The 25,082-nt window shown below is 48.4% G+C and overlaps 1 protein-coding gene across 1 annotated transcript in view; it reads left to right on the top strand.

Annotated features, from left to right (window-relative positions):
* Positions 1 to 25,082, top strand: part of tenm4 (teneurin transmembrane protein 4) — a 135,187-nt gene that overhangs the window by 39,624 nt on the left and 70,481 nt on the right. The window contains 6 exon segments of the mRNA XM_042064275.1: positions 6,958 to 7,122; positions 9,133 to 9,347; positions 11,464 to 11,701; positions 17,875 to 17,976; positions 18,471 to 18,665; positions 21,609 to 21,809. Of these exon segments, the coding sequence (XP_041920209.1) occupies positions 6,958 to 7,122; positions 9,133 to 9,347; positions 11,464 to 11,701; positions 17,875 to 17,976; positions 18,471 to 18,665; positions 21,609 to 21,809 (1,116 nt within the window).

Below are 25,082 nucleotides of genomic sequence, written 5' to 3'. Positions count from 1 at the left end.
AAGCTGGAGTTGCAGTCCGCTGCCAGCCATTAACATCATCGGATGGGAGGAAAGGGATGCTGTGCTGGTGTATTAAGACAATGAGGATGATCTGCCCGGAACTGTGCTTAAACTCGGAGCGTAGGAAATGCACTAGGGCTGCATGCAGTCTAGTTTCGCTCTAAATACCCCGCTATCTTTGACCTCGCTGGGGGAGACTGATAGTCTACTAGGCCGACGTGGCTTAATCACTTCATGTAATTACCTCCCCCCCAAAAAAAGAAATCAGACCATCTCCCCATGGCACCTGAAGTAAACATGTCAAGAGAGAGAGAGAGAGATGAAAAATCTCACCTCACCCGGCGATCTAGATCTCGCAATCAGGAACAAGGGCCCGTGTTTTTTAATTAAAATCTGATGAGAAAATATATTTAATTTCAAGTGCAATTAATTATCCTGGTTCATTATTGGAGGCTCTGACTGCGTTGTCTAATAAACCCAATTAAACCCTGTGACAGATGTTTTGACTTTTCGGTGCACTCGTCTCCCCTTTCGAGCGAAATGGCACACTCAAGAGGGACAGCAGGAGGAGGATGGCGTGATGGCCAAATGGGCCTTTCTCTCAGCGGTGGGCACTGTCATTTGGATGTTCATTACAAGCGCCCCTTCTGGAGGTCATCAGTGTCCCCCTGTGTTTCGGTCGCCCCCTCTGCAGCCCAAGGAGGGTTGGAGAGATTGCATCTCAGTACACCTCTTCAGACTCGACTCTTTCTCTCCACACTGGGGGGCCACTGCAGCACGTAGCACACTAGTTAGGTAGAGCGTAGCCTACATAGCACACTAGTTAGGTAGCGCGTAGCCTACATAGCACACTAGTTAGGTAGCGCGTAGCCTACATAGCACACTAATTAGGTAGATTGTAGCCTACATAGCACACTAGTTAGGTAGAGCGTAGCCTACATAGCACACTAGTTAGGTAGAGCGTAGCCTACATAGCACACTAGTTAGGTAGAGCGTAGCCTACATAGCACACTAGTTAGGTAGCGCGTAGCCTACATAGCACACTAGTTAGGTAGAGCGTAGCCTACATGGCACACTAATTAGGTAGATTGTAGCCTACATAGCACACTAGTTAGGTAGAGCGTAGCCTACATAGCACACTAGTTAGGTAGATTGTAGCCGACATCCACTCATTTACTTTTAATGGTTTGCGAAATCCCATGTTCAAACCTCCCATTCAGTGAAGAAGTCTTTATTTAAGGGTGTTTACTTGTTTTAACCAGCACATCAGATCTTTTACATTTGCCTCAGGGAGTTATCTGAGCCAAGCTCTGTAATAATAATTATAATAACCTTTAATTAGCCGGGCTAATCACTTTGGAAACAAATCACTTTCTAGTGAAGATTAGGCCAACAAGGGTGCACCCAAATGGGGAAAAACAGCTACATGTACAGACGCAGACATCTAGCAGTGTTTTAGTGTCTCTTTTACATTTTATACAGAGCTTTTACGGCTACTGAATGGGCCCAAAGGTGGACGATGATGGTTGCTCTGAACATGTTGATCTACAGCGACTCCTGTTTCTCTCACCTATTTCAGTTTTATGACATTAATGTCACTTGGGCGCTGACCCCAGTCTGCCTCAGACTGCCATGGTCTTTTGACATGCGCACACACACCCTTTTTCATCTGCACCTCCACCAACAGGCCCACTGGGGCCCCAAGCATGACTATTGACAAGGACTTAAACCGTAGTCATTGATTAATTGATTGATTTCCCTGCCATTGACTTACTGCTCGAGGGGGAGATGAAATGGCACCCTGCAGACTCCGCACAAAAGGGATTTCAGGAGTGTCTTGCCTTCATTGTAAATGCTTGCTCCCTAGGACACATAGGGACTGTAATGGGAAAAATGCTGATGTGATCCGGGTAGGATCTTTGTGATATTACACTGAAAGCACAGTAGATCTAAGAGAGAGTCTGGAGGGCTTCTCATGCACTGACAATCTTGACCTGTAAAGAAGGCTGTTTTGTTTGCTTTTGTGTATTCCTAAAAGAGTGCCTGAAATGCCTGTCCATGATCAGGGGTGGATTCTGCCTTTGCTGTGATTCAGCATAAACAGTAAAACATAAAAAAGGCAGAGGTAGGAAGGAAGCTGTGATGTGTGTGTGTGTGATACTGTGTGCCCTCTACTGAATACAGCATAGTCTTGAAATGCCTCGTTTTCACACTGTTTTGGTAAAAAGCTCAGGTGATTATCTCTAGGGTTGCTCTTAGCAGCCAGTGTGTTTGTATATATGTGTGTGTGTACTTGAGCATTTCTGAGTTTTGGTGTGATAATTTAAAACTTTAAGGTGATAATTTAAAACTTGTTTGTATAGATAGGTGTTTATAAGACCCCTGTGTGTGTGTGTGTGTGTGTGTGTGTGTGTGTGTGTGTGTGTGGATAAGTGCTTATAAGGCCCCAGGGAGTGTGTGTGTGTGTGTAGATAGGTGCTTATAGGGCTTCAGGGTGTGTGTATGGGGGGATAGGTGCTTATAAGGTTCCAGTGTGTGTGTGTGTGTGTGTTGGCTTCAGAGGGCGTAGTGTGCCTTGTGTCCCTCAGAAGGGCCCTATAAATGCTCCCCTCAGTGTTGTTGTTTTACTTTCTTTTACTGAAAGACTGTAAGATAATCAAATCATTAATGCCCTGCTAAAAAGCTATTGAATAAACACAGCCTCAGCAGTGCACTTTTCAAAACCAAATCACTCTCGGCTCACCAGGAAGCTGTTTGCATGCGCATACTGTGGGCCGTCGTCTCCATCACAAATGGCTAGTCCAAATATTTCCCCTCGCCATTGTGACCCTTAACAAGTCCATTTCCTTCGCTGTCAATTAAAAGTCAGTTTAGTGTTCAGACGTGAAAAGTCAACAGTCACACACGGAGAGAGACACGTACACACAGAAAGTCACGCTTTACCCTTTTTCCTATCCTCTTTTCCCTCCAATCCACCCCCTCCCCGCGCAACCCCCTACCGCAGGAGAGGTGTAGAAGCAATTAGGTGGATAATGAAGGCAAGAAGGCTGCCGCATTCAACACCCATTCATTCAAGTGTCTAAAAGGGATTAATTAGCCATATGCCTGCTAATGTGCGCTGTCCACTCTCTAACAGATGAATGGCGGCAGGCATTTCTCAAACCAGCTCCTGTGGTCTCTGACAGCTAGCCGTTGCATTTGTTCCATATTTTGAAGCCCTTTTGGCTTTTAAAGCCTCGGTTACAGGGGCTGTTGGAGAGGAGAGGTGTTGTGTAGCAGCATCCATTTGGCTTTGCTTGAGGTGAAAGTTGGGTGATGGCAGAAAGAAAGGCTGCCTGCACGTGTGATTTCTGGCAGCTGAGGGTGTAGTAATAGGCCTTATCGTTTGGTGTGTGTGTGTGTGTGTGTGTGTGTGTGTGCACGTGTGTGTGTGCGTGCGTATATGTGTGCGCGTGTGTGTATGCCCTAACGTGGGTGTGAGCGTGAGTGGACTGTGTCCAGTGGCCACTAATTGGCGTGCAGAGTCTTCCCAACTTTTCTGCCAATGTTCACCAAAGAAAAAAAAGGTGTGCACAAAAAAAGCATCTTGCGCTCTGTTTCATCGTGCTTGTGCTTCTACGTGTCATTTGCCCCTGAAGACTACATTCTACCAGCCCATAGACGTCTCATTAAATAAGCCTGCTACTATGTACGTCTACACCTGTCTGTCAGTCTGCCTGTGCAGCTTGAAACTCAGGGCTAGGAGGGGCTTCACCACCATAGCTCTTTCCCCAGGGGAACTGAGGGGGGAAAACATAGGCAAAGCAACAGCTGTGTATCATAAGCCGCCAGGCTGAAGGGTGCCTAGCAGGCCTCCATGCACACTGAATATGACAAATTCCGTGTCCAAGTGAATCAGTGGAGCGCCGATGAAGGACGAGGGCCAGAAGAAGAGAAAAAAGTTCCTTAAGTTCTTTCCCCTATTCGAAGGGACATCGAGGCTGAGGGGATGGACTGAAAGACGTGGCCCCTCGCCTGGACAGAGGAAGTGGGGGACGAGTGATTACTTGGACACTTGAAACGACACTCTCGAGCCTTTTTTGCCGGGGAGTCGTCTAATGCGATTGTCCTGCTTGGGCAGCTCCGGTGCTGCTGCTGCTGCTGCTGCTGCCACAGTGACCAGCGGGCGTCTGTTTCTCAGCTCCCGGCGCCTCGTATTTTCCCGGACAGGCGGGAGAAGGGGACACAAATCAAAGAGTGGGTAGAGGCTCAGTTCGGAGCCTGCCAAATGATAAACTAAGCCATCTGTCTCTCCCCGCATTCTAGGCCTGTGTCCTGCGTCCTGCTTCAACACACTCAACTCCTGAGATGTGTGTGTGCGTGTGTGAGAGAGAGAGAGAGAGAGAGAGAGAGAGAGGGATTGCAGGGATGGAGGGGTAGCAGGTCTCTCACAGTAGGTCCTCTCCCATCTCATCCACTCTCTGGATCTGTGCTTAAACAAGGCGTCCAGTCTACGCTCTGAATATGAATAAGTGACAAAAAAATGAATAAATGAAACCATGAAATCTGCTGTCCATCAGAACACATCTCCCAATTTTCCAAACAGCCACTTATTCAGAGGCAGCTTGTGTCTTATGAACATCTGAAAAGGCATCTTGCATTAGCAGGGCCTGGTAATCTCCAGTCAGATATTTAGCAGTGACTGAATACGAGAATTAAAGTGGGAGGGTGATGGTAGAAGCATGTTGCTGTCTAATGTGCTGGGTAATTAATGAAATAGATTTTCCCTGTGTGGAGAGGCAGCTCCCTCTCATTTTTCACTACTTGTTTGATCTGCAGAGCTGTCAGCTACGACTGCACTGTCTCTTCCTCGAGCTCCTGCCAAGCCTTTTCAAGGCTAATGCTAAAACCTTCAGCCGGGACACAAGCATGTCGTTGCGGGTCCTTAAGAGTCATTGATTTTTTTACAGCATACAAAAGGGGAGGAAGTGGCTATGATCATACACGGAGTTCGCCCGAGTAATTGTTTAAATCCCTTATTTGGGTAATTCTGAAAGGAAACGGCTGTGCTAATGTTCTCCCCCTCAGCAGCTATGGCTGGTGGCTGGCTAATTAGTGCTCAGCTCCGCCTCTATAATTTAGTGAGTATTTTGCTCTGCCACCATAACATAACTAGAAACTAATATGGTGGAGTATGAAACTGACATCTGTGACCATGTGCTGGACATCACCCAGAACACCATCTTACTGCAACATCAACATTAGCACTAGCACTGCTACTTTTACTTTTACTGGTACTTTTGCTACTGTAGTCTCTAAGCCACATAGAATGTCATGGTTGATTTGCCTTGACTAGTGGGCAGCAGTTGAGTCTTTTAAGTTCAGCCTACACCCATGCAGTCAATTTCCTTACTTTCTCTTTCATCTTTCAAACGACAGTATGTAATCACCTGAGTGGGCCTGCTACAGACAAATCAAGATTGATCTGAGTTTTTGGGGATTACAGCAGTACAATGTTTCTTTTACGAAATGCAGTGACACTAGAAATAAATCATTCATTTAGAGTCCACTCCCTACCTGTGTCAGCTGAAGATATTTCCCACTGTGTAAGTCTCTGCTCGCAAAAAAATAAAAAAACAAATAGATTCTCGCTTTGCTCTGATATTGAGTGGAGCGGAAAAGTAATTCAGCTCTCTGAATTGTCACTACAGGTTGTCAGGCAAGGCTGTGAAAAGGGTAACCTGAAGCCGTTTATGTGCTGATGGGGGGAAAAATATAGAAATTCCTAGACATTGTGGAGAGAGAAAAAAAGAAGAAAAAAAAGAATTTCAAATAGCAGATGCGGAAGATGTTCTTGGACACACATTCACACTTCACCACAACACCACCACACAGCCAGCTCCATCTCCACCACAACAGTCTTAAAAAATACCCTCTGATTTCACACTTAATAATTGAATTGTCAGGCTGTTTATATTAAGAGCTTCAGAATAAACCGAAACACACACACACACACAATAAAAGCACAACCACAAAATGGAACAGCTGTAATGCCTTCTCTTGGCGAATGCTCTCTTCTCCTCTCCCCCTCTTGTTTTTTTTTTTTTTTTTTTTCCTGCTGACAGTCGAAGTTCCTGCGGTGGCTTTTGCATGGCTAAGCTCATCTTGTCTATTCTCTGGAGGTGATCTATCATGGTCAGCCCCTCCCCCAGCTGTCCCCCAGCCCATCGCCGGCGTCCCGAAGGGCACTCCTTTTGTTGACCTTGTGAAATATCGTGTGTGTGTGTCTTCGGCTTGGCTCCGGCATTCAAACTGGGGGCCGCCCCGTTCCTGCTGACTTGATGCTTTCCTTGTCTCTCCCCTTTGCTTTGTTGGGAATTAGTAAGGTAATGTGAGTGTGAAGAATGGCTGCTCCTCGGGGAGGGCTGGTTGGGGGGGTGGGGTCGATGGGTGGTGTGTGTGTGTTGGGGGTGCAATGTGTCTGGGTGACACAGCACACTTGGTTTTGTGGATTCTCACCCTAGATGGTAGGGTGAGAGGGACGACTGGCGCGGAGTTTACAAGAGATCTTGTGCGCGGTCAGCAACATAAGCAGCGCCATTAACCATTAAACATCTGTTATTGTCTTCTTTTGTTTTGTTGAACTGGGCCTCTATGGTGGTTTCCCCTGATTAGAGTGCTTGCGGGGGGTTGTTGGGGGGGCGGGGGTTCAGGAAGGGAATGCAATAGCATCGTTTCTTTTACCTTCGCTTCCCTTTGGCGTACAGATGAATCTCATTGATGTCCATTATCTGTTTTGCATGCCGCAGCACGGTGTTTGGCGCCGGCTTGGCATTGTTAGTCTCTTCAGCTTTGACCTCTGTTCCTCGCATTGATGTGACTAATCCTTTGTTTTTGCTCTCTCTCTCTCTCTCTCTCTCTCTCTCTCTCTCTCTCTCTCTCTCTCTCTCCCCTTGTGTTTTCCTTCTCCTCCTGCAGCCATGCACCTCTTCGGGCTGAACTGGCACTTGCAGCCTATGCAGAGACAGGTGTACCAGTTAACGGAGGACAACACCAGCGGCCTGCCTCTGCCCACAGACTTGGGCTTGCCGCCTCTGGGCAACACAGGTCTGGAGCTGCCAGATCGAAGAGGCAAGGACGACGGTAAGGAACACCACAGTAATCTATGGCTGTTGTTTTTGGCAAGGCCCCCTTTTCTCCCCCTACGCCCCGCCCTTGATATAAACTTTTAATCGCATCAGGGCAGAGTGAGCCGGTGGCCCCTTGTTGACTCGAATCCTGTTACGCGATCCAAACTTTGCATTTTGCGCTCCCGTGGTCATGAGGGGGGGGGGGGGGGGGGGGGAAGGGAATAAAGAGAAATAAATAAAGAAGAACACAAGATTTCTTCCTTGGCCAACATTACGGGTGTCTTAGTGTTGATATCCAAGTGGAGGCATGGATTCGGGATTATTTGCCAGCCAGCGCCATGCTGTGACCAGTCTCCGTGGCTCCAAGAGAGATCTGCATTGTAATCCAATGAAAGTTGCGGGGAAGTGGGGGAAAGTCTTATTTGTTCCTCGAGGAAGAAATCGGACAGCTTTAGGGATTGGGTATCCAAGGGGCTGGTGAGGGGATTAGCGATTCTGTCCTGTGGAAAAAAAAAAAAAAAAACAGAAACAGAAGTCTGGCATTCCTTTCATCTGCTAGTCTGGGCTACTTCTCCTGGCATAGGAAGAAAGCGCAAGCTAGCCCCCCTGATGGTATACACACACCACACACACACACACACACACACACACACACACACACACACACACACACACACACACATATATAACACAAGCACACATCTAACACAAGCTCACACTGTAGAAGAAGTTTGTTTTCTTTCACTTTGCCGCCTAAAACAAACGTGGGGGCACAGATTTAGCCGTTTGAATCGGTGTAGGGCTTCTGACAGAGGGCGAGAGATCACACCATTACCATATAGATGACTCCCAGAGTCGTCCTCCGCTCTGCCTAGGAAGCAGGCAAGCGACACGCCTTGGCCACAGTAGAACTCACTGCTTTGAGTGACAGCTGTTGGTGAAGGGAAATCGATAGGCTCTACTTTCTAATTCTGCAGCACAGACTAGCGACATCAAGCGAAACGCAGGCGATCAATCCACAGAAGCCGCACCTTTTCCCCACGCATACACGATAGCCATTTTCGGAATGTAGTGCCCTTAACGTTGTCAAGTCAAATGTGTTTAAAATAGAACGTCAACTATAAGTGGTTCATGCCTCGAGACAAGTTCTTGAAGAACAGCACACATGGTTGCCCATTTGGGGGGAAATGGCGCAAATTATTATGTGCGATCTTACAATATGGTCACGTCTCGAGACTGAGAAGTTGGCCTGGCTGCCTGTTTCCCGCCAAACAAAAAGCGGAGCATATTGACATTAGCTTGCGCAATGACACGTCATGCGCAGAGGTGATGGCAGCTCACACTCTGACATGTTATCGGTGGCCGTAAATTGGTGAGGCGCGAGAGCATGTCTTGTCCGCTCGGATGCGACACATTGCAAACGAGTGAGTTTCGAGAGAGCCCGCCATCTGCCATAGAGCGTGGCTGCCCGAACGAGATGGCTGTCACCGAGTCCTGTGGGGTCTGTTTTTGCGGATGTCTGCTTTAGTAGACATCACGGCAGAAATTGGCCTCCCCATCTTAATGTGTGAGCAGATGTTGGCATTACCATGGGGTCCAATAAGCGAGGTACATCGCAAAGCATATGGACCTGGCAAAGTAGGGAGGCACCTTAGTGCAGAATTCATCGGAGTGGCACTGCATCTCCGCCTGAGGACTTCAATACCGTTTAGGGTCAGCAGGGTCATTTCATTTTCCCTCTGCCACTTTCTCTCCGTCTCTCATAGTGGCACTGGACTGATTGGTAAATCAGTGAGATTGTCTAGCTATCATCTTCCTTGCAACATATTGGAAATGTTTCCGTCTTCTCTCTCTTCTCTCGCTCTTCTCCCTCTCTTCCTGACTCTTTCTCTCTCGCTCTCTCTCTCGCTCTCTCTCTCACTCTCTCTCTCACTCTCAATTTCCCTGTCTATGTGTGTGTGTGTGTGAAGGATTTATGTTCTACCGATGACTGTTTTTTTTTTCTTTCTTTTTTGTGGCCCAGGCAAATTGGACGGCCTCTTCCCAGATGACAGCTTCATAGACATGGGCGAGATCGATGTGGGTCGAAAGGTCGCTCAGCAGATCCCGCCTGGTGTCTTCTGGAGGTCCCAGGTCTTTATCGACCACCCCATGTACCTCAAGTTCAATGTGTCCCTTAGCAAAGATGCCTTAGTGGGAATCTATGGCAGGAGAGGACTCCCTCCATCTCATACACAGGTGGGTGCTAAATATCCGTCAGAGTGGAGTGTCCAGATTACCAATGTGTTCTTAAGAACCCAGTCCTCCAGTAACTAGTTTGTGCAATTACTAGTTAGTAACTAGTTTGTGCAATTACTAACTAATTATCAATTGGTCACTATAATGCATAGATTGTAGTATAACGGAATTGGATTATTTGTTATTGAGTGTTCCATCTTTTAATTAAACCTACCCATTGTCCTATTATCATATTAGTCAAGTGTTTGGCGTTTGTTTTTAGTTGTCTTTGCCAATGTGTTTACCTTGAGCATTCTCATGGCTGTTGATAAATAAATAAATGTTTGCTCCCTCTCCTCCCTTTAAGCACAAATAATTATGATTACTTCAAAGCCATTTGGCATTCTAGCATTTTTCTCAGAACAGCTCTTATTTTTAAGTCAAGTCAAGTCAGTTTTATTTGTATAGCGCATTTAACGTGCACAGAGTGCAACCCAAAGCGCTCCACATATAGGCTAAGACATTGTCATTGACACATAGACTAACAAAGACAATAGCGGACGGAGTGGCGTAGTCGCCAGCGTACCCGTGACACCAAGACATACAAGACAGACAACAAACAAATGAATAAATAAAATAAATAAAAATTAAAAATAAAATTAGTCCAATTTCCAACCGGCTGAAAATGTCCAAGGGCAATGATGACTCGTGTGAAACTGCGCACAGCTGTGTCTCCACAACAGATGCATGCAACGCCAACAAAGTTCTTTACACTCACCGGCAGTCTGGAGATAACGTGAATGTTAGGCCTTGTTATAGTCTGGATATCACTGGAAACATAACAGTCCGAAGTCATGGGCGATCTTGTAGATCAGCAACTCGGTGGACTTTTAACAGCGACCGTTTGTTGGTCCGTAATGCAGAGTTCTTCAACGTTAACGTTAACGTTAGTCTGCTCAATCCAGACTCCAGGCAGTTGGCATGGCAGCTTACTGGTCAGAAACAGCTCGGCGGCCTTAGCAGATCTTTCTCAGAGTAGCTCCAGTGCTGTCCCGAGAAATCCCCTCGACCAGACAGTGAAGTGCAGCACCGGCTCACAGATGGATGGGAAGGATGTAAGAGGCCCAGGGCAAAAGCTAGCCATAGCAAGCTCCCAATGGACAGACGTTAACAACATCAGCCGACTTGAAAGCAGTAAAAAGGACTAAGAGAATAACACGAAAACTATCAAAAATAACTTTAAGAGGTCATATTTGATTCAATACTCATCACTCTTTTTGAAAAACTTCACCACATATCAACATGTAACTCCTTCAACCTCCGTGTAAACCACTGAATTTTACATATTATTCATTCAAATACAAACCTCAGAGATAGTGTTTTTCAGTATTGGTCTCTTATTATAATTTTTATTTTTTAAATTGAATTATATTTTATTTAATCATAATATTCAAGGTGCCACGAGCCACATTGAGTTGTATAGAAGGCACTGGAATGAGCATGTGTGTTTGTGTGAATGTCTATCTGAATGGATCGCTGCCCTCTCTGTGAGACTTCAGCATTCCTGATGAATTTGCTTTTGTGATTTCATGGAGTGGCAGATGAATCAAGGCAACATAGATGAAAATGAACGCTTGTCTCATTGGTATGCATTGAGTTGGCCGCAGTGCGAAAGGCAAATCTTGTGCAGATGCTATTTGGTAAACAGTAACTTTTAATTCGTTTTGGCGTTTTTATCTCTCACAAAGGTTGAAAGGGAAGTTTTCCGGCTGAAACTTTGGTGTGTGTGCTTGTGCTTCTGAGTATGTGTGTGCGTGCAGTGCACGTACACACTCATCAGAGGTTGACAGCCAGACCATTCACGGCACCCAGTAAGCCGCCATTTTCCCAGCAGGCTCTGTGTGTCTGTAATTGCGAGCTATTTATGCCTGAACAAACGGTTCAGGAGAACAGGAAGAGGGATTTGTGTCCTCAGCAACTGGGTTATTACACGCTGTTGGGCTCTGTGGAAAGACTCCGATTTCCTTCCCCTCCTCCCCACCCTCACACCGTCCCCCCCCCCCCCCCCCCCCCCAGCACGGCATCTTGTCTCCAGCCTAATGCTTTGTCTCTGTCCTGCCCCCCCACGTGTGTCCAGTTTGACTTTGTGGAGCTGCTCGATGGCCGACGGCTCCTGGTGCAGGGCGTGCAAGGTCTGGAGGGCCCCCTGGCTGCCCAGCAGCAGCAGCAGCAGCAGCCGCCACAGAGAGGCCTGATCCCGATGGCCACCCACGACACGGGCTTCATCCGGTACATGGACTCGGGCATCTGGCACCTTGCGGTCTACAACGACGGCAAGGAGACGGAGCAGGTGTCCTTCCTGACCATCGGCGTAGGTGAGTACCGCCTGATTTCACCTCAGTTCTCCGTCACAGTTAGAAATGATGGGCAAAAGATTGTGGTGAAGGTATCTTTTTGACATTCTATGCAGTGTAGACATGACAAATGCAACATTGCAAGGCTCAACTTGCGTCATTTGAACCCCATGGAGAACAAGCTCTGAGAAAATTGCTGACTTCCGTCAAGGTGGATAAAAACATACAGTATGAATGTAAAACGTAGGTGCCGCTGGCTGAAAGCTCTACAGGAAGAGCTCCCCTTCCATCGTAATGATGGTATTATTTAGCCTTGACTTGCAGGGTACACAAAGCTCCATTATGTGAGGCAGTGTGCACTTTGTGACCACGCACTGCAGCATCACACTTCTAAAGCTTTCCACTGAGGTGTTAAGGTGTTAAGGAAGCTGATATATACCCCCACCCCAACCTTCAAACTCTATAATGCCTCTTCATCTGAGGTCATTAGCATTCCGTTCCGTTGCCACTCACTTTAAACGCCGTGATTGTTCCCCTCCTGCCAGCGTCATGTTTGATCATAATTCCGTCCAATTTCCGTCTCTTTAAATGTTTTCGCCTTCTTCTCTCCTTCCTCCCTCCCTTCCTCCCTCCCTCTCTCTCTCTCTTTCTCTCTCTCTCTACTTTTCTACTCTGTCTTTCTTTTTCCTCTCACTTCTTTTCACCACCTGCGATTAGCACAGCGGTGCTCCAGCACTGCAGACATCTGGCCCTTTCCCGCCGGTGCAGGTGATTTTAACCCCCCCACCCCCCCTTTTTTTTTCCTCTCCCTTTTTGCCGTTTTGCCACTTGGCACTCTCCCTTTTGTTCCCTCTTAAAGCGCCTTTGATTAGCGCAGCGAGCGGCCGAGGCTGGCAGCGGTTGGCGCGGTGTGGCGGTGGCGGCTGTGTCCCCCCCCCCCCCCCCCACCCCGAAGGTGTCAGGTTTCAGCGAGGTGGCAGCTGGGAGCTGTTCTCACATGCTCTTTAATTAAAAGCTCCCGGGCCAGAGTCCATCTGCGACGACGGAGGGAGGGGGGGAGGGTGGGGTTGGCGGGAGGGAAAGAGGGAAGGGATAGATGGATGAGAAAAGGCAGGGAGGGAAGGAGGGAAGGAGGGCTAGAGGGAGGGAGGGCAAACTGATGCGCGCTGAGTGTGCCAGGCAGCAGATCGATGGTAATCGGTCCTGGGGTGGAAGATGCACTCTGCCACCCCCATGTGCTGTGCTGTGCGCCAGCCTCCTTCCCCCGAGGGGCTGTAATTCAATCCTTAATATGAGAGATGGCATTGGTGCGGGTGGATGGGTGAGTTGGCGGAGAAGGGGGGGGGGGGGGGGCGAGGCAGCATACTTTACCCCCCCCCCCCTCTCCCCTTCTCCTTGACTGGGCATCAGCTGTAATGGCTCTCTCCCCCCGGGCAGAGTCCGGCTAGAATGGAGAGAGCAGTATTAGTGCTGAAGGCAGACGGGGGACTGTAGTGAGGCTGTTTGAAGTTGAAGGAGAGGGTGGTGGTGGTGGTGGAGACGACGGGTGGAGTCGTGGAGAACCGACTCCAAGTGCTGCCCACACTCATATGGATCAGCTTGGAGCCGCTTAGCGCAATCTGCTGCCAGGAAGGCAGACACGGGGTGTGGAGGGGGCCAGGGTAGTTCTGTTTGTGTGTGTGTGGTGTGTGTTTGTGTGTGTGTGTGTGTGTGTGTGTGCTGCGTGTGTGTGTGAGATTGTGTGGTGTGGGGCTTCGCCTACTTACTCTACAAATTGGGGCATGGGTGCAGCCTCCCTCTCTCCTGAAATTCAATTTTGCTGATGCATGCTCACCAGAAACCTTACAACGATCTTCTCAAAGCAGGACGGAGTGGCCGAGCCTCATGGTCAGAGACACCCATGCGCCATATAAGGCAAGCTGCAAAAATAGATGGCCAGTGACACGCTGTCTAATCACACGGCAGCTTGTGTACCTAGTCACCTTAGTGTGTGTGTGTGTGTGTGTGTGTGTAAAAAGTGTCTGGTCCCAGTGTTCTCACTGTCAGAACGAAGCTGCTCCCGGAGAGGTGAGCACAAATGAGTTCGCCCTCCTCTCGAGCTGCAGTCACGCTCATATTAGCAAGGAGTTTGTACTGCATCCGCACGCACCCACCCACCCACCAACACATACACAGTATTCTCTCTCACCCACACACACACATACTGCACTCTCTCTCTCTTTCTCTCTCTCTCTCTCACACACACACACCACACACACACACACACACACACACACACACACACGCACACACTTCACTTTCTCTTACACATATACATGCACAAAAAAAGAATTTTCTCTTACACATACACATGCACCACTGACCACTGTCACACTCTCATACTCTACATATTTCTCTATTTGCCTTCTCACAAACTCTCACTCTCACACCATCTGTATCTTTCCCTCACACATACGACTGCTGCTTACTCTTGCACACACACACACACACCACACACACACACACACACACACACACCAGAGTACATTTACCGAAGAGAAGTGTGTACTTTCTCCCTCACACACTTTTCTATCAGCGCTTGCATGTATACACACACACACACACACACACACACACACACACACACACACACACACACACAGTCAATGACTTATGACTGGAGAGAAGTATTTTGTCTGTCCCTCTCTCCCCTATAGTGACATACAATCACTCATAGGACTGAAGTGCTTCTCTCTCCTTGTCTCTCGGCTCTCCTCCTCTTTCTTTGTCTCCTATGCACCAGCAGTCACCTACACACACTCACGCACAACAGTCATTTATTACACAGTCTCTCTTGTCTCTCTCTCTCTCTCTCTCTCTCTCTCTCGCTCTCTCTCTCTCTCTCTCTCTCTGTCTCTCTTTCTCTCTCTCCCTCTTTCTCTCTCTCTCTCTCTGTCTCTCTCTTTCTCTCTCTCCCTCTCTCGCGCGCCCTCTCTCTCTCTCTCTCTCTCTCTCTCTCTCTCTCTCTCTCTCTCTCTCTCTCTCTCTCTCTCTCTCTCTCTCTCTCTCTCTCTCTCTCTCTCTCTCTTCTCTCTCCATCTCTAATCTCCTCTGCTCCTCATTACTGGCGAGTGCAGCTCTGTCTCTCCTGGTGAGCGCAGCTCTTTCCTGAGCGCTGGCCTCATTTGTCCATGTCTCGCGCCTCATCTCATGCCTGCACCCGTGTGTGTGTGTGTGTGTGTGTGTGTGTGTGTGTGTGCGTTTTATGTCTGCGTCTGCTTGTCTGTTTATGAGAGCAAGTCAATGGGTGTCTGTGTGTGTGTTCACAGTTGTGTGTTTGTGCCTGTGCATGAGTGGTAGTGTGTATGTTGTTTGTGTATTTCTGTGTGTGGGAGGATTGAGTACCACAGGGAGAAGCAGGATGAGAATCGGATGGCTGCTTTGTGTGTGTGTGTGTGTGTGTGTGTGTGTGTGTGTGGTGTGTGGTGTGTGTTGTGTGTGTGTGTGTGTGTGTGTGTGTGTGTGTGTGTGTGTGTGATAGAGTGAGAGCGAGGGAGGGGAGTTAGTCATTGCCACCACCGTCTGTCCCTGGCTGAGGGCCGCTTGGCTGAAGGCCCCGGCTGCTCCAGAACACCCACAGGTCCTCCGGGGCCGGGGCCAGGCCCAAGGCCCAGACCGAATCTGTCCCGTCTGCTAGTCATCAGCTGGACGGCCCTTCTGACAACTCCTGTGCTCCGCGCGGCTGACCTTGCCAAGGCGAGGGGGGAAAGCTCCGGAAAGATGGTGCTCAAGTTTACGGCCTGGCCTCCCTGAGAAATCGATAATGACAAACAGGACGAGGCAGGTGTTATATAACCTGAACAGCGGCGAGCGCAGAAGGTGATTCATAACCTGCTGCCGTTGACTCACCAGGTTCTGGGGGATTGGGGAGAAAGTGAGTCGAGTGTGTGTGTGTGTGTGTGTGTGTGTGTGTGTGTGTGTGTGTGTGTGTGTGTGTGTGAGGGGGGGGGGGGGGGGGGCTGTGTTGTTTGAGAGGCACTGGGAACAAGGGAGAAGCCTCAAATCAAACCCGCCGAGCCAATCAACGAGGATCGGACATGACAGGCCATCCTCGGCGGAGTCCTCGGAGATGGCAGCCGGCGAGGCTTTTTACAAGCGCTCGGTATTTGAGGAATGGTGTGCGGACATGTTGAGAGACGGGCTCGCTCCGCCGTGTCATATCTGACCGAGCCAGAGGTGCTATGGAATCCGTGTCGGCGCTCAGTCAAACAAAAAAAATGTGTGCGTGTGTGTGTGCGTGTGTAGGTGAGGAGAGACCGCCAAGCTGAGCACAGGTGCATGCTTCTTTTATTCCTTTTAGTTTCCACCTTTCCTGCGGTACCACAAAGGAAGCCAGGGAAGGCAAGGAAGCAGCCCTGTGTTATTGTGCTTCTGGGAAGAAAATGTTGAAATGGCAAAGGCCCCCCGGCACTGAGCGGCTCAGCCTGCTCCTATCTGAGCATGCTTGACTCGGAGCGAAAAAAGGGGGGGGGGGAGCAAGCCAACCCAACCCAGTTTAGATTCTCTTTGTGGCAAAAAATGAGCTCACCCAAAAAAAGGCATTTGACAATGTGGGGAGCTACAGTGTAGACGCCGCAGACTGGACTCCATATAGAGCTCATGACTACAGTCCGTTGTGTCTCTCTCTTTCTCTCTCTCTCTCTCTCTCTCACTGCCTCTCGTCCATTCTTTCTTCCTCCATTCTCTTGATTCCATCTCTGTTCTTTTCTCACCTTTCACTGCATTCTGTTTCTTTCTACACATTTTCGATCCTTTTCTGTATCCATGAATCTCCTTCTTTCTCTTCCTCTGCCATGCAGCTCTTCCTCTCTCCCCTCCCTCCCTCCCTTTTTCCCTTTCTCTGCCTCCCCCCACCCCCCCACCCTCCCTCCGCTGTTGAGTTCTCCGTGATGACGGACTCTCCTGAGGTGTGTAGCGGGAGCTGCAGCTGCGGCTCACGTTTCCTGGGCTCTTTGTCTGAGAGAGAGAGAGAGAGAAAAAAAAAAAGAGGCCACAAAGGCGCCTTTGTTCCCCGACTCCTGGCCCAGGTCTCGGCTTCAGCCTTCGTGCGCTCAGGGCGCGAGAGGAGAGAAGTGAATATTTCTGGGCGACATTTCGTGTTTAATTCACCGGGCCTCCGGTTAGTCACTATCACTACCCCCCTCCACCACCACCACCACCACCACCACCTCAGTCGATGCAAATAACTGAAGAGAAAAGTTCTTTGGAAAAAAAGGCAAGAAATGGAAAAAAAGTATCAGCCTTAGGGTTGATAAAATATGGAAATGGGATGCAGAATGGTGCTGATGTAGGCCCCTCATGCTCTTTTAGTTCTTGCGATTATGTTCAGCGGAACACTGCGGACCGCGTTTGTTTTGGAATATAAGGAGTGTTTTTTGAGAGGACCTTTTCGTGGTAGAATATGCAGAGCAGGTAAATGAAATGGTCATTTTCTCCGCCCGGGCGGGTCCATCTGGATGAACTGGCAGTGGGATAGGTGTCAGATGGCACCGCGGTGGTAACCACAGCGATGCCCCTCCGCTGACCCCTAACTGCTCACCACGGCGGCGCACGGACTCCTCCTCTTCCTCACCCTCTCGATGCCCGCAGGATGACGATCTACAGGTCACTAGCGCTGCACTGGGAGCTCTCTTCAGCAAGCCCATGTCCGGCTGGAGAGGAGTCATGGCGACCGCCCGTGCGGCGGACATACGCTGCGGAGCTGCTCGGCTCCTAATTGCACTGGGGCTTTTCAATTTGCCTCGCCAAAACCTATGTAGCGTTTCCACTCCAGCGCCACCTTTGGTCACCTCCCGCCCATCCCTTAATCAAGCGTTTCGTCTCACTTTTAACCCCCCTGCAGTCAGGAGCATTTCAACCTTCTCGTTTCAATGGGTTGATTTCAGAAATATGCACAGGACCCCCTTCCCCCCCCCCCCCCCCCCCCCCCCCCCTCCAGTTCTACTGGATGGCGTGCTCAGAGTAGGATTTCATGGATGAAAGAATTAATGGATAAATAGACGTCTTAGTTATACATCTGATTAATACATTAGTTCTGAGTTAGAAATTGGAATGATTTGCTTTGTTTGATGGTTGAAGATTAGTTGGCTGATGAATTAAGATGATAAAAAACTAACAGTTACTGTCACTCTCTGTCTATCTTCACTCTGTGCCAGATTCCATCGAGGACTGCCCCAGCAACTGCTTTGGCAACGGGGACTGCATCGCCGGCACCTGCCACTGTTTCTTGGGCTTCAGAGGCCCCGACTGCGGGAGAGGTGAGAGCCGGTGGGCCTTGGGCTGTGAAAACACTGTTGAAAGCCGCTCGGGACAGAGAGAAATCCTCTTAAAGTGCAGGCGTCTGTGTGTGTGTGTGTGTGTGTGTGTGTCTGTGAAGAAAAATACAAAAAACAGTTGGGTTGCCGCATGAGCAGAGGACCTTAAAAATAATAATAAAAAAAATAAAATCACAGCTGCACCCACCACCTTCCATCAAAGCTCCAGCTGTGACATGCTCTTTTGAAGCTGTGGTTTGGGGAACAAATTCAAGTGTGACTGTGTGTGTGTGTGTGTGTGACAGCGCAAGTGAATACATCACACGCGTGTGTTTTTATGATATCTATTTGTTTCTCATCTGCTCGTGTTTTTATATTCAAGTGTCTGAAACTGTGGATGTATTTATGTGCCATTTATATGCGTATTCATTCAGACGTGTGTGCGTGCGTGTGTGTGTGCGTGTGTGTGCGTGTGTGTCGGTCGTCTCTGTCCCCAGCCTCCTGCCCAGTCCTGTGCAGTGGGAACGGCCAGTACCTGAAAGGGCGCTGCATGTGCCACAGCGGCTGGAAGGGCGCTGAGTGCGATGTGCCCACCAACCAGTGCATCGACGCCGCCTGCAGCGGACACGGCACCTGCATCGTGGGCACCTGCATCTGCAACCCGGGCTACAAAGGAGAGAGCTGCGAGGAAGGTAAGCTGGAGCCCTAGACACACACACACACACACACACACACACACACACACACATACATCTTACATATGGAGAAATGCATGCAGATGGCTATCTTTCTCCAAAAAAACATATTACACTATGATGTGATGGACCTGCGGCTTATCACTTCCAATTGTACATGCCTTGAGTTTTAGCTGTTGTGAAGAAGTTTGGAGCTGTGAATATGTGCTTTATCATCATATGCCACTCAGAGAGTAGGGCCCATAGGTACATATGTTACTGTTGAAAAGAGCTTTTCAAGATGTATTCCCTAATTAATGGTGTGTGTGGAGGATTAGGTGATTGCTGTAGGCAGATGCCAAGGTGCCTGTGCTGACACACTAGGGGAATTCAGCTTTTAAACACACACACACACACACAGACACACACACGCTCACACACACACAGGACTCTCAGGGAAAACAAATAGATGGATGATGACTCATCTGTGTGATTTCTAAACAGCTGGTCTGTGTGTGTGCGTGTGTGTGTGTGTGTCTATGTGTGTGTGTGTTTGTGTTTGTCTTTGTGTGTGCCACACTTTGCTTTGTTGACTATGTAAGTAGTGTATGCATGACAGCACGCTTGGCTGCCAGCCTGAAGTAGCCAAAAGGCCCCAATCGACCGGTGTCTTTGGCATTCCTCTCACGTGAGGGCCTCTCCTGCCATACATTATGGATGCTTCGCAGGGGCCATGGCGTCCTATTAAGCACACAGAACAATCCCTTTGTTGTCTGAAATCCAATAAGCTGAATTCGCGGCCTAGCAAAGTGGCAACTTTAATCTGTAAACGGCGACCGAACTCACGAAGGAGAAGTGGAGTTCAGAACAGCCAAAGAGGAAAAGAGAGAGAGAGAGAGAGAGAGAGGGAGTGAGAGGGAGTGAGAGAGAGTGAAAAAAAGAGAGAGATAAGATTGGAGTCAGCCCATTGTGTTTGACAGGTCTTGAAGGCGCTCGTTTCAAGATGAAAAATGAAGCTGACGACTTTGATAAATGGGGGTTTGTGACAACCTCAGCGAACCCCACCTTCTCCCCTATTCTCTTTGGGGTCTGCCATTGGCCGGCTGGCGCGGCGGAGAATGCGAGCGCTGGCCCTTTAACACTTTTACCTTTCTTTCCCAGCGACCTTGAGCCGAGATGATTAATTGCCAGGAGAGGCCGTGTTGTCAGTTACCCTATGATCTTTGTGCCTGGCGCCTAAACCATCTGCTAAGAGGCAACCAATCCTGTTTGTCTTATTATAACGGCCTTTATGCCCATTTATGTCGCGGTAAAGGAGAACAGACTTGCCCTGGTCCTTCTGGCGCTACCCCCCCCCCACCCCCCACCCCACACTTTAGATCGGCACCCCCTTTCCCTCCGCAGGTCTGGCTGACCGCACGGCCGCCATCTGCGCCACTCATCCCCTCGTTATTGTTATTATTTTTTCAGGAGCCAGGGAAAAATTCTCTCATGGCACTTGTCCTTTCGCTAATGGGCCACGCTTGCCAGGTTCACAAGGTTCTCCCGTTTCTCACCGTTGGGCCTCGTTTCTTCCCCGTTTCTTCCCCGAAAAGCTAATATTGTGGACGTTGCTTGGAAGTGGTCATCCCCTGTGAGGGATTTTATCATTTTAAGCTTCTGGTAAGCAGCAATAAAAACTACCACGCCAGATATTATCCCTTCATGTGTGTTTTGGGTACTCCTGTTTCTCATTCTCCTCACTCTCTCTCTCTCTTTGTCTTTCACTCTCTCTCCCTCCCTCTCTTCTTCCCTCGGTTTCTAATCCCTCTGCCATGGTGGGTTTTGGGTTATGCGGCACCGTGGATGGCGTCCAGCGCTGTTTTTCAATTTAGGGGGGAAACACGCTCTCGTTAAAGCATCTTCCCTGGCCGGCAGTAAAATCTCATTACCGGCGGTTGGGGGAGTGCCAGGAGGAACTCTGTGCGTTCGTGCATGTGTGTGTGAGTGTGCCTGTGTGCATGTGTGTGATGATGCCCTGGTTGGGAGTCACACCTGAGATTGTAATGGCCATCTTAGGGACAGAAGGCATCTGTTTAAATCGCCTGCTTGTGATTTCCTTCCTTCCTCCAACTTTCCTTATGCGGACACCTTTTGCCACAGTTGTGGGCGTACGCAGAGGTTTTGTGTGTGTGTGTGTGTGTGTGTGTGTGTGTCTGTGTGCGTGTGTATTTGCATCTTTTTCTCTTTGTGTGTGTGTCTGTGTCTCTTTTTTTTGTGTGTGTGCGTGTTTGTGTGCGTCTGTTTCTCTTTGTGTGTGTGTGTTTGTGGGCCTCTGGTGGGGTGTTATAAGCATAAGATCACAATTGTGGTAATGAGACATAAGCCGCTGAGCCTTAAGAGGCAGACCCAGACCCTCCACAGAGAGCCTGTGTGTCTCAGCCCTCAGCCCTGGCCAAAGATGCCAGGACTGGGCCACCAGGCTGGGGACTGGGGCCACGAGCACAGTGGAGCTGGACCATCCACAGGAGAATGGGCTGGCAGTGCGTGAACGACTGACTGACTGAATCCTAAGCCTGTTCAGTACATCGACACTACAAAATTACACAAGTGTGCTTTTAAGTAAAGATTAAAGTGTGTGTGTGTGTGTGCTTGTATTTGAGTGTACATTGTGATCTTTTTGGACCAGCCACAGAAAGAAGAAAGAGGTTGCATTTATGTGTATATGTACATAGGATGTGGAGATTAAGTTCACAACAGTCTAGGATGTAGTCAGCCTCAGTCAAGCCTTTAGACCAAACTAAAACAGAGAGTTTGCCTGTGTGCATTTATGTACACATGTGTGTATGTATGTATGTATGTATGTATGTATGTATGTATGTATGTATGTATGTATGTATGTATGTATGTATGTATGTATGTATAGGGTGAAGAGGACAGGTCCCCACAGCTATCTGTAACTCGTGTTTGTCTGTTCCTCAGTGGACTGCCTGGACCCCACATGCTCTGGCCGAGGGGTGTGTGTGCGCGGCGAGTGCCACTGCTTCTCCGGCTGGGGCGGCTCCGGCTGTGAGAGCCCGCGGGCCTCCTGCATGGACCAGTGTTCCGGCCACGGTGCCTTCCTGGCCGACACCGGAACCTGCACCTGTGACCCCAACTGGACTGGCCACGACTGCTCCACTGGTATGACCCCTTCACACATCAAGTCTTTGTTATTTTCATAAAGAGAGAGATGGTCTTTTGATGTGTTTATATGTAAAACTGTTGAAATTGTTGAATGTTACCTGTTGCTGATGGATGCTTTGGTGAACTGTTTGAAACATAGCTTATCACAATTTACAGACTTAAATTAAGGCCCAAACGTTACACTTGTGTGTCTCATGTTGGATTTATCGTATCGTATTTAACGTGCTTCTATGTGAACAACTACTGTGGCTACCTGTATACTGAAAACACTAGATTGCTGTGACCTAGCTTCTACCTGTGCTGTGCAAATGTTACACACACACACACACACACACACACACACACATACACACACACAGAGACCTGCCACTTGTTGCCATAGCAGCAGCAAGTTTCTTCTGACGTTTGTGTGTTTTTCGTGCACTTAAGTCAAAGTCAAAGTCAGCTTTATTGTCAATTTCTTCACATGTTCCAGACATACAAAGAGATCGAAATTACGTTTCTCACTATCCCACGGTGAAGACAAGACATATTTTACCAATTTAAGTCCACAGACAAACATAACATTCAAGTAAACAAAAAAGTAAGTAAATAAGTAAATAAGAGGGCACATATAATAATGAAAAAATAAGAGCAGCAAAATTTGGTTGTAATTGTGCATAGACAGTCAATAAAATACTAGTGCAAAGTCAGGCCAATAAAAGGCTTGGGTAGTTCTGTTTGACCTAAGTAAGAAAGAAAGTGGCATAGTGGTGCAAGTTATGTAAGAGCAGCAGAAGTGTTGTGTTTTCAGGACAACAACAACAAGTTGTAAAGTGTACAAGTGTGCAAGTGGAGTAGTGCAGGCGGCCATTGTGGGTCCAATGTCCAGGATGTTATGTAGCTGAGGGTGGAGGGGGGAGAGGAGGGAGAGAGTTCAGCATCCTTACAGCTTGGTGTATGAAGCTGTTGGTGAGTCTGGTAGTGCGGGAGCGCAGGCTTCTGTACCTCTTCCCAGAGGGCAGTAGATTAAACAGATTGTGAGCGGGGTGACTTGCATCACTCACAATTTTGGTCGCCTTGTGGGTGAGGTGGGTGGTGTAAATGTCCTTCAGGGAGGGGAGTGAAGCACCAATAATCCTTCCAGCTGTGTTCACTATGCGCTGCAGGGCTTTCCTGTTGTATTCAGTGCAGCTTCCGCCCCACACAGTGATACAGCTAAACTAAAAGGGCCATCCGCCGGTCACATTTTGTTTAATAACAGGGAGCCTAGCACATGGCTGGTAATTAAAGGATTTTCACTAATGTGTCCTGATCCTCTTCACCATTGATGAAGAGCTTTTTTTTTGGTCATTACCTAGCTCTTGAGCTTGGACTTGAGTGTCTCTCCCTCCCCCCTCCCTCTTTGAGGGCAGCCGTGGCCCACTGGTTAGCACTCTGGACTTGTAACCGAAGGGTTGCCGGTTTGAGCCCCGACCAGTGGGCCTCGGCTGAAGTGCCCTTGAGCAAGGCACCTAACCCCTCACTGCTCCCCGAGCGCCGCCGTTGAAGCAGGCAGCTCACTGCGCCGGGATTAGTGTGTGCTTCACCTCACTGTGTGTTCACTGTGTGTGCTGTTTGTGTTTCACTAATTCACCGATTGGGTTAAATTCAGAGACCAAATTTCCCTCACGGGATCAAAAAGTATATATACTTATACTGGTACTCTCCTCCATCTCCCCAAACATAATTATTGGCGCTCAGATGTTGATGTGTGGAACGTGGGGTCGACTCTCTGAAGGATGTGTAAAGTAAATCTTGAAGGAAATTAATGAAGTGTTACAGCTAATAAAGGAGCCACTGGTTGTTTGTGGATGGTGCGATTCATGGAATACCCTCATCAATGCAGACCAACTAAATTGATGTGTGTAAACAGTAGGTGTCCAAGCACCTTAAGAGTTTGGAGGCCACCTCCACCACCTCCCCTGGCTGTGAGTGCATTGTGAGGGGGGAACTGCAGATAGTTGGACAGTGTAACTCTGTTGCAGGTCCTGCCAGAGAGACTCTTAGTCTATGTCCAAGAGACCACATGGTAGTACTGTAGGTCGTGCTGGGAGGTCGTGCTGATCCTAGTGTCCCAGTGGCATTGTTGTACATGACAACCCACTGCCTTACACACACTTCCCGTTCCTGGACACGGTCCAGCATGCTCCCATCTCGGGCCCAATCATCACAAAGACTAGCTTATTCTTCAGCACGTGTGGCCCGGTTTCAAAGTATCCGGGCCTGATCAAGAACCAGAAACAAGTCTTTCTCCAGATCATGTCCTGGCACAGGCATCAGAACTTTTCTCTGCTAAAGCACTTTAATGAGGGTTTGAATGCTGCTGCGTTCACTATATCTCATGTACAGTACTACTGTTGCTCAGGAGCTCATAGTAAAACTCAGTAACCTTTTTGATTGATTCTAGGATTAGTTTTGAGTGGCCTGCGCATTTTTCTCCTGTATTCTTCTCAAAAATGTCAGCGCACCAGATTGCATGGGTGAATCCAGAAATTACGAATTTCTTAGAACAGTGTGCCAGAGAGGAATGCATCTCTCTCTAAATATGAATTTACTATTAATACCTTGCAGACAGTCTGACCTATTGGGTAATCCAAGGGGATTTGCAGGGAAATAAGCATTTAAATCCCAGGCTTCTGGCTGCTAAGGTGGAGCGGCGTCATTTTTTATGATGAGCTGGTGATTCTTTTCTTTCTTTTTATCTTCTGTCTTTTTCTTCTTGTTCGCTCTTCTTTGCCGTCTCTCGCCCTCCTCATTCAGGTCTTTTGGTCTTTTGGTCTGAGTCTCTCCCCGAGCACTTGGCATTCTGCTCGAGAGCTGCTGGTGTGGCTTTGGCAGCAGACCCTCAGCTGTACTGTAGCACACATGGGCCAGACTCGGAGGAGGACCGAGGTCTTTTCAGAAGCACGAGAGTGCGAGGGAGGCTTTCAGAAGCTTTTTATACGTGTGACATTTGGCTAGTTGCTTCTCTTGTTTTCCTCTGTCTATACATTGGTCCCTCAGGTGGCAATTCTCCACCACAGTCTGGAAAAGTTTTTTTGTTTGTTGAAGATAATTTTTGTCTTCTTCCTTTAAGCAGTTAGCAGTTATTATGGGGCATTTACGTTTGTTTTGCCCCCCTTGAGCTTTGTTTATATCGAGGTAATGAGCAAGGTGCTTTCGAGCTGTAATTAGATCTTCATTGAAGTAAAAAAAAAAAAAAACAGTTTTGCTAGAGGAGAGCTTTTTCCACTCTTTTCTTCCCAAACA

The sequence above is a fragment of the Alosa sapidissima genome, chromosome 15, assembly GCF_018492685.1.
Source record: "Alosa sapidissima isolate fAloSap1 chromosome 15, fAloSap1.pri, whole genome shotgun sequence".
NCBI classification, from domain to species: Eukaryota; Metazoa; Chordata; class Actinopteri; order Clupeiformes; family Clupeidae; genus Alosa; species Alosa sapidissima.
The sequence above is the reverse complement of the archived record's forward strand: the minus strand, read 5'-3'. Positions and strand labels throughout refer to the sequence as shown.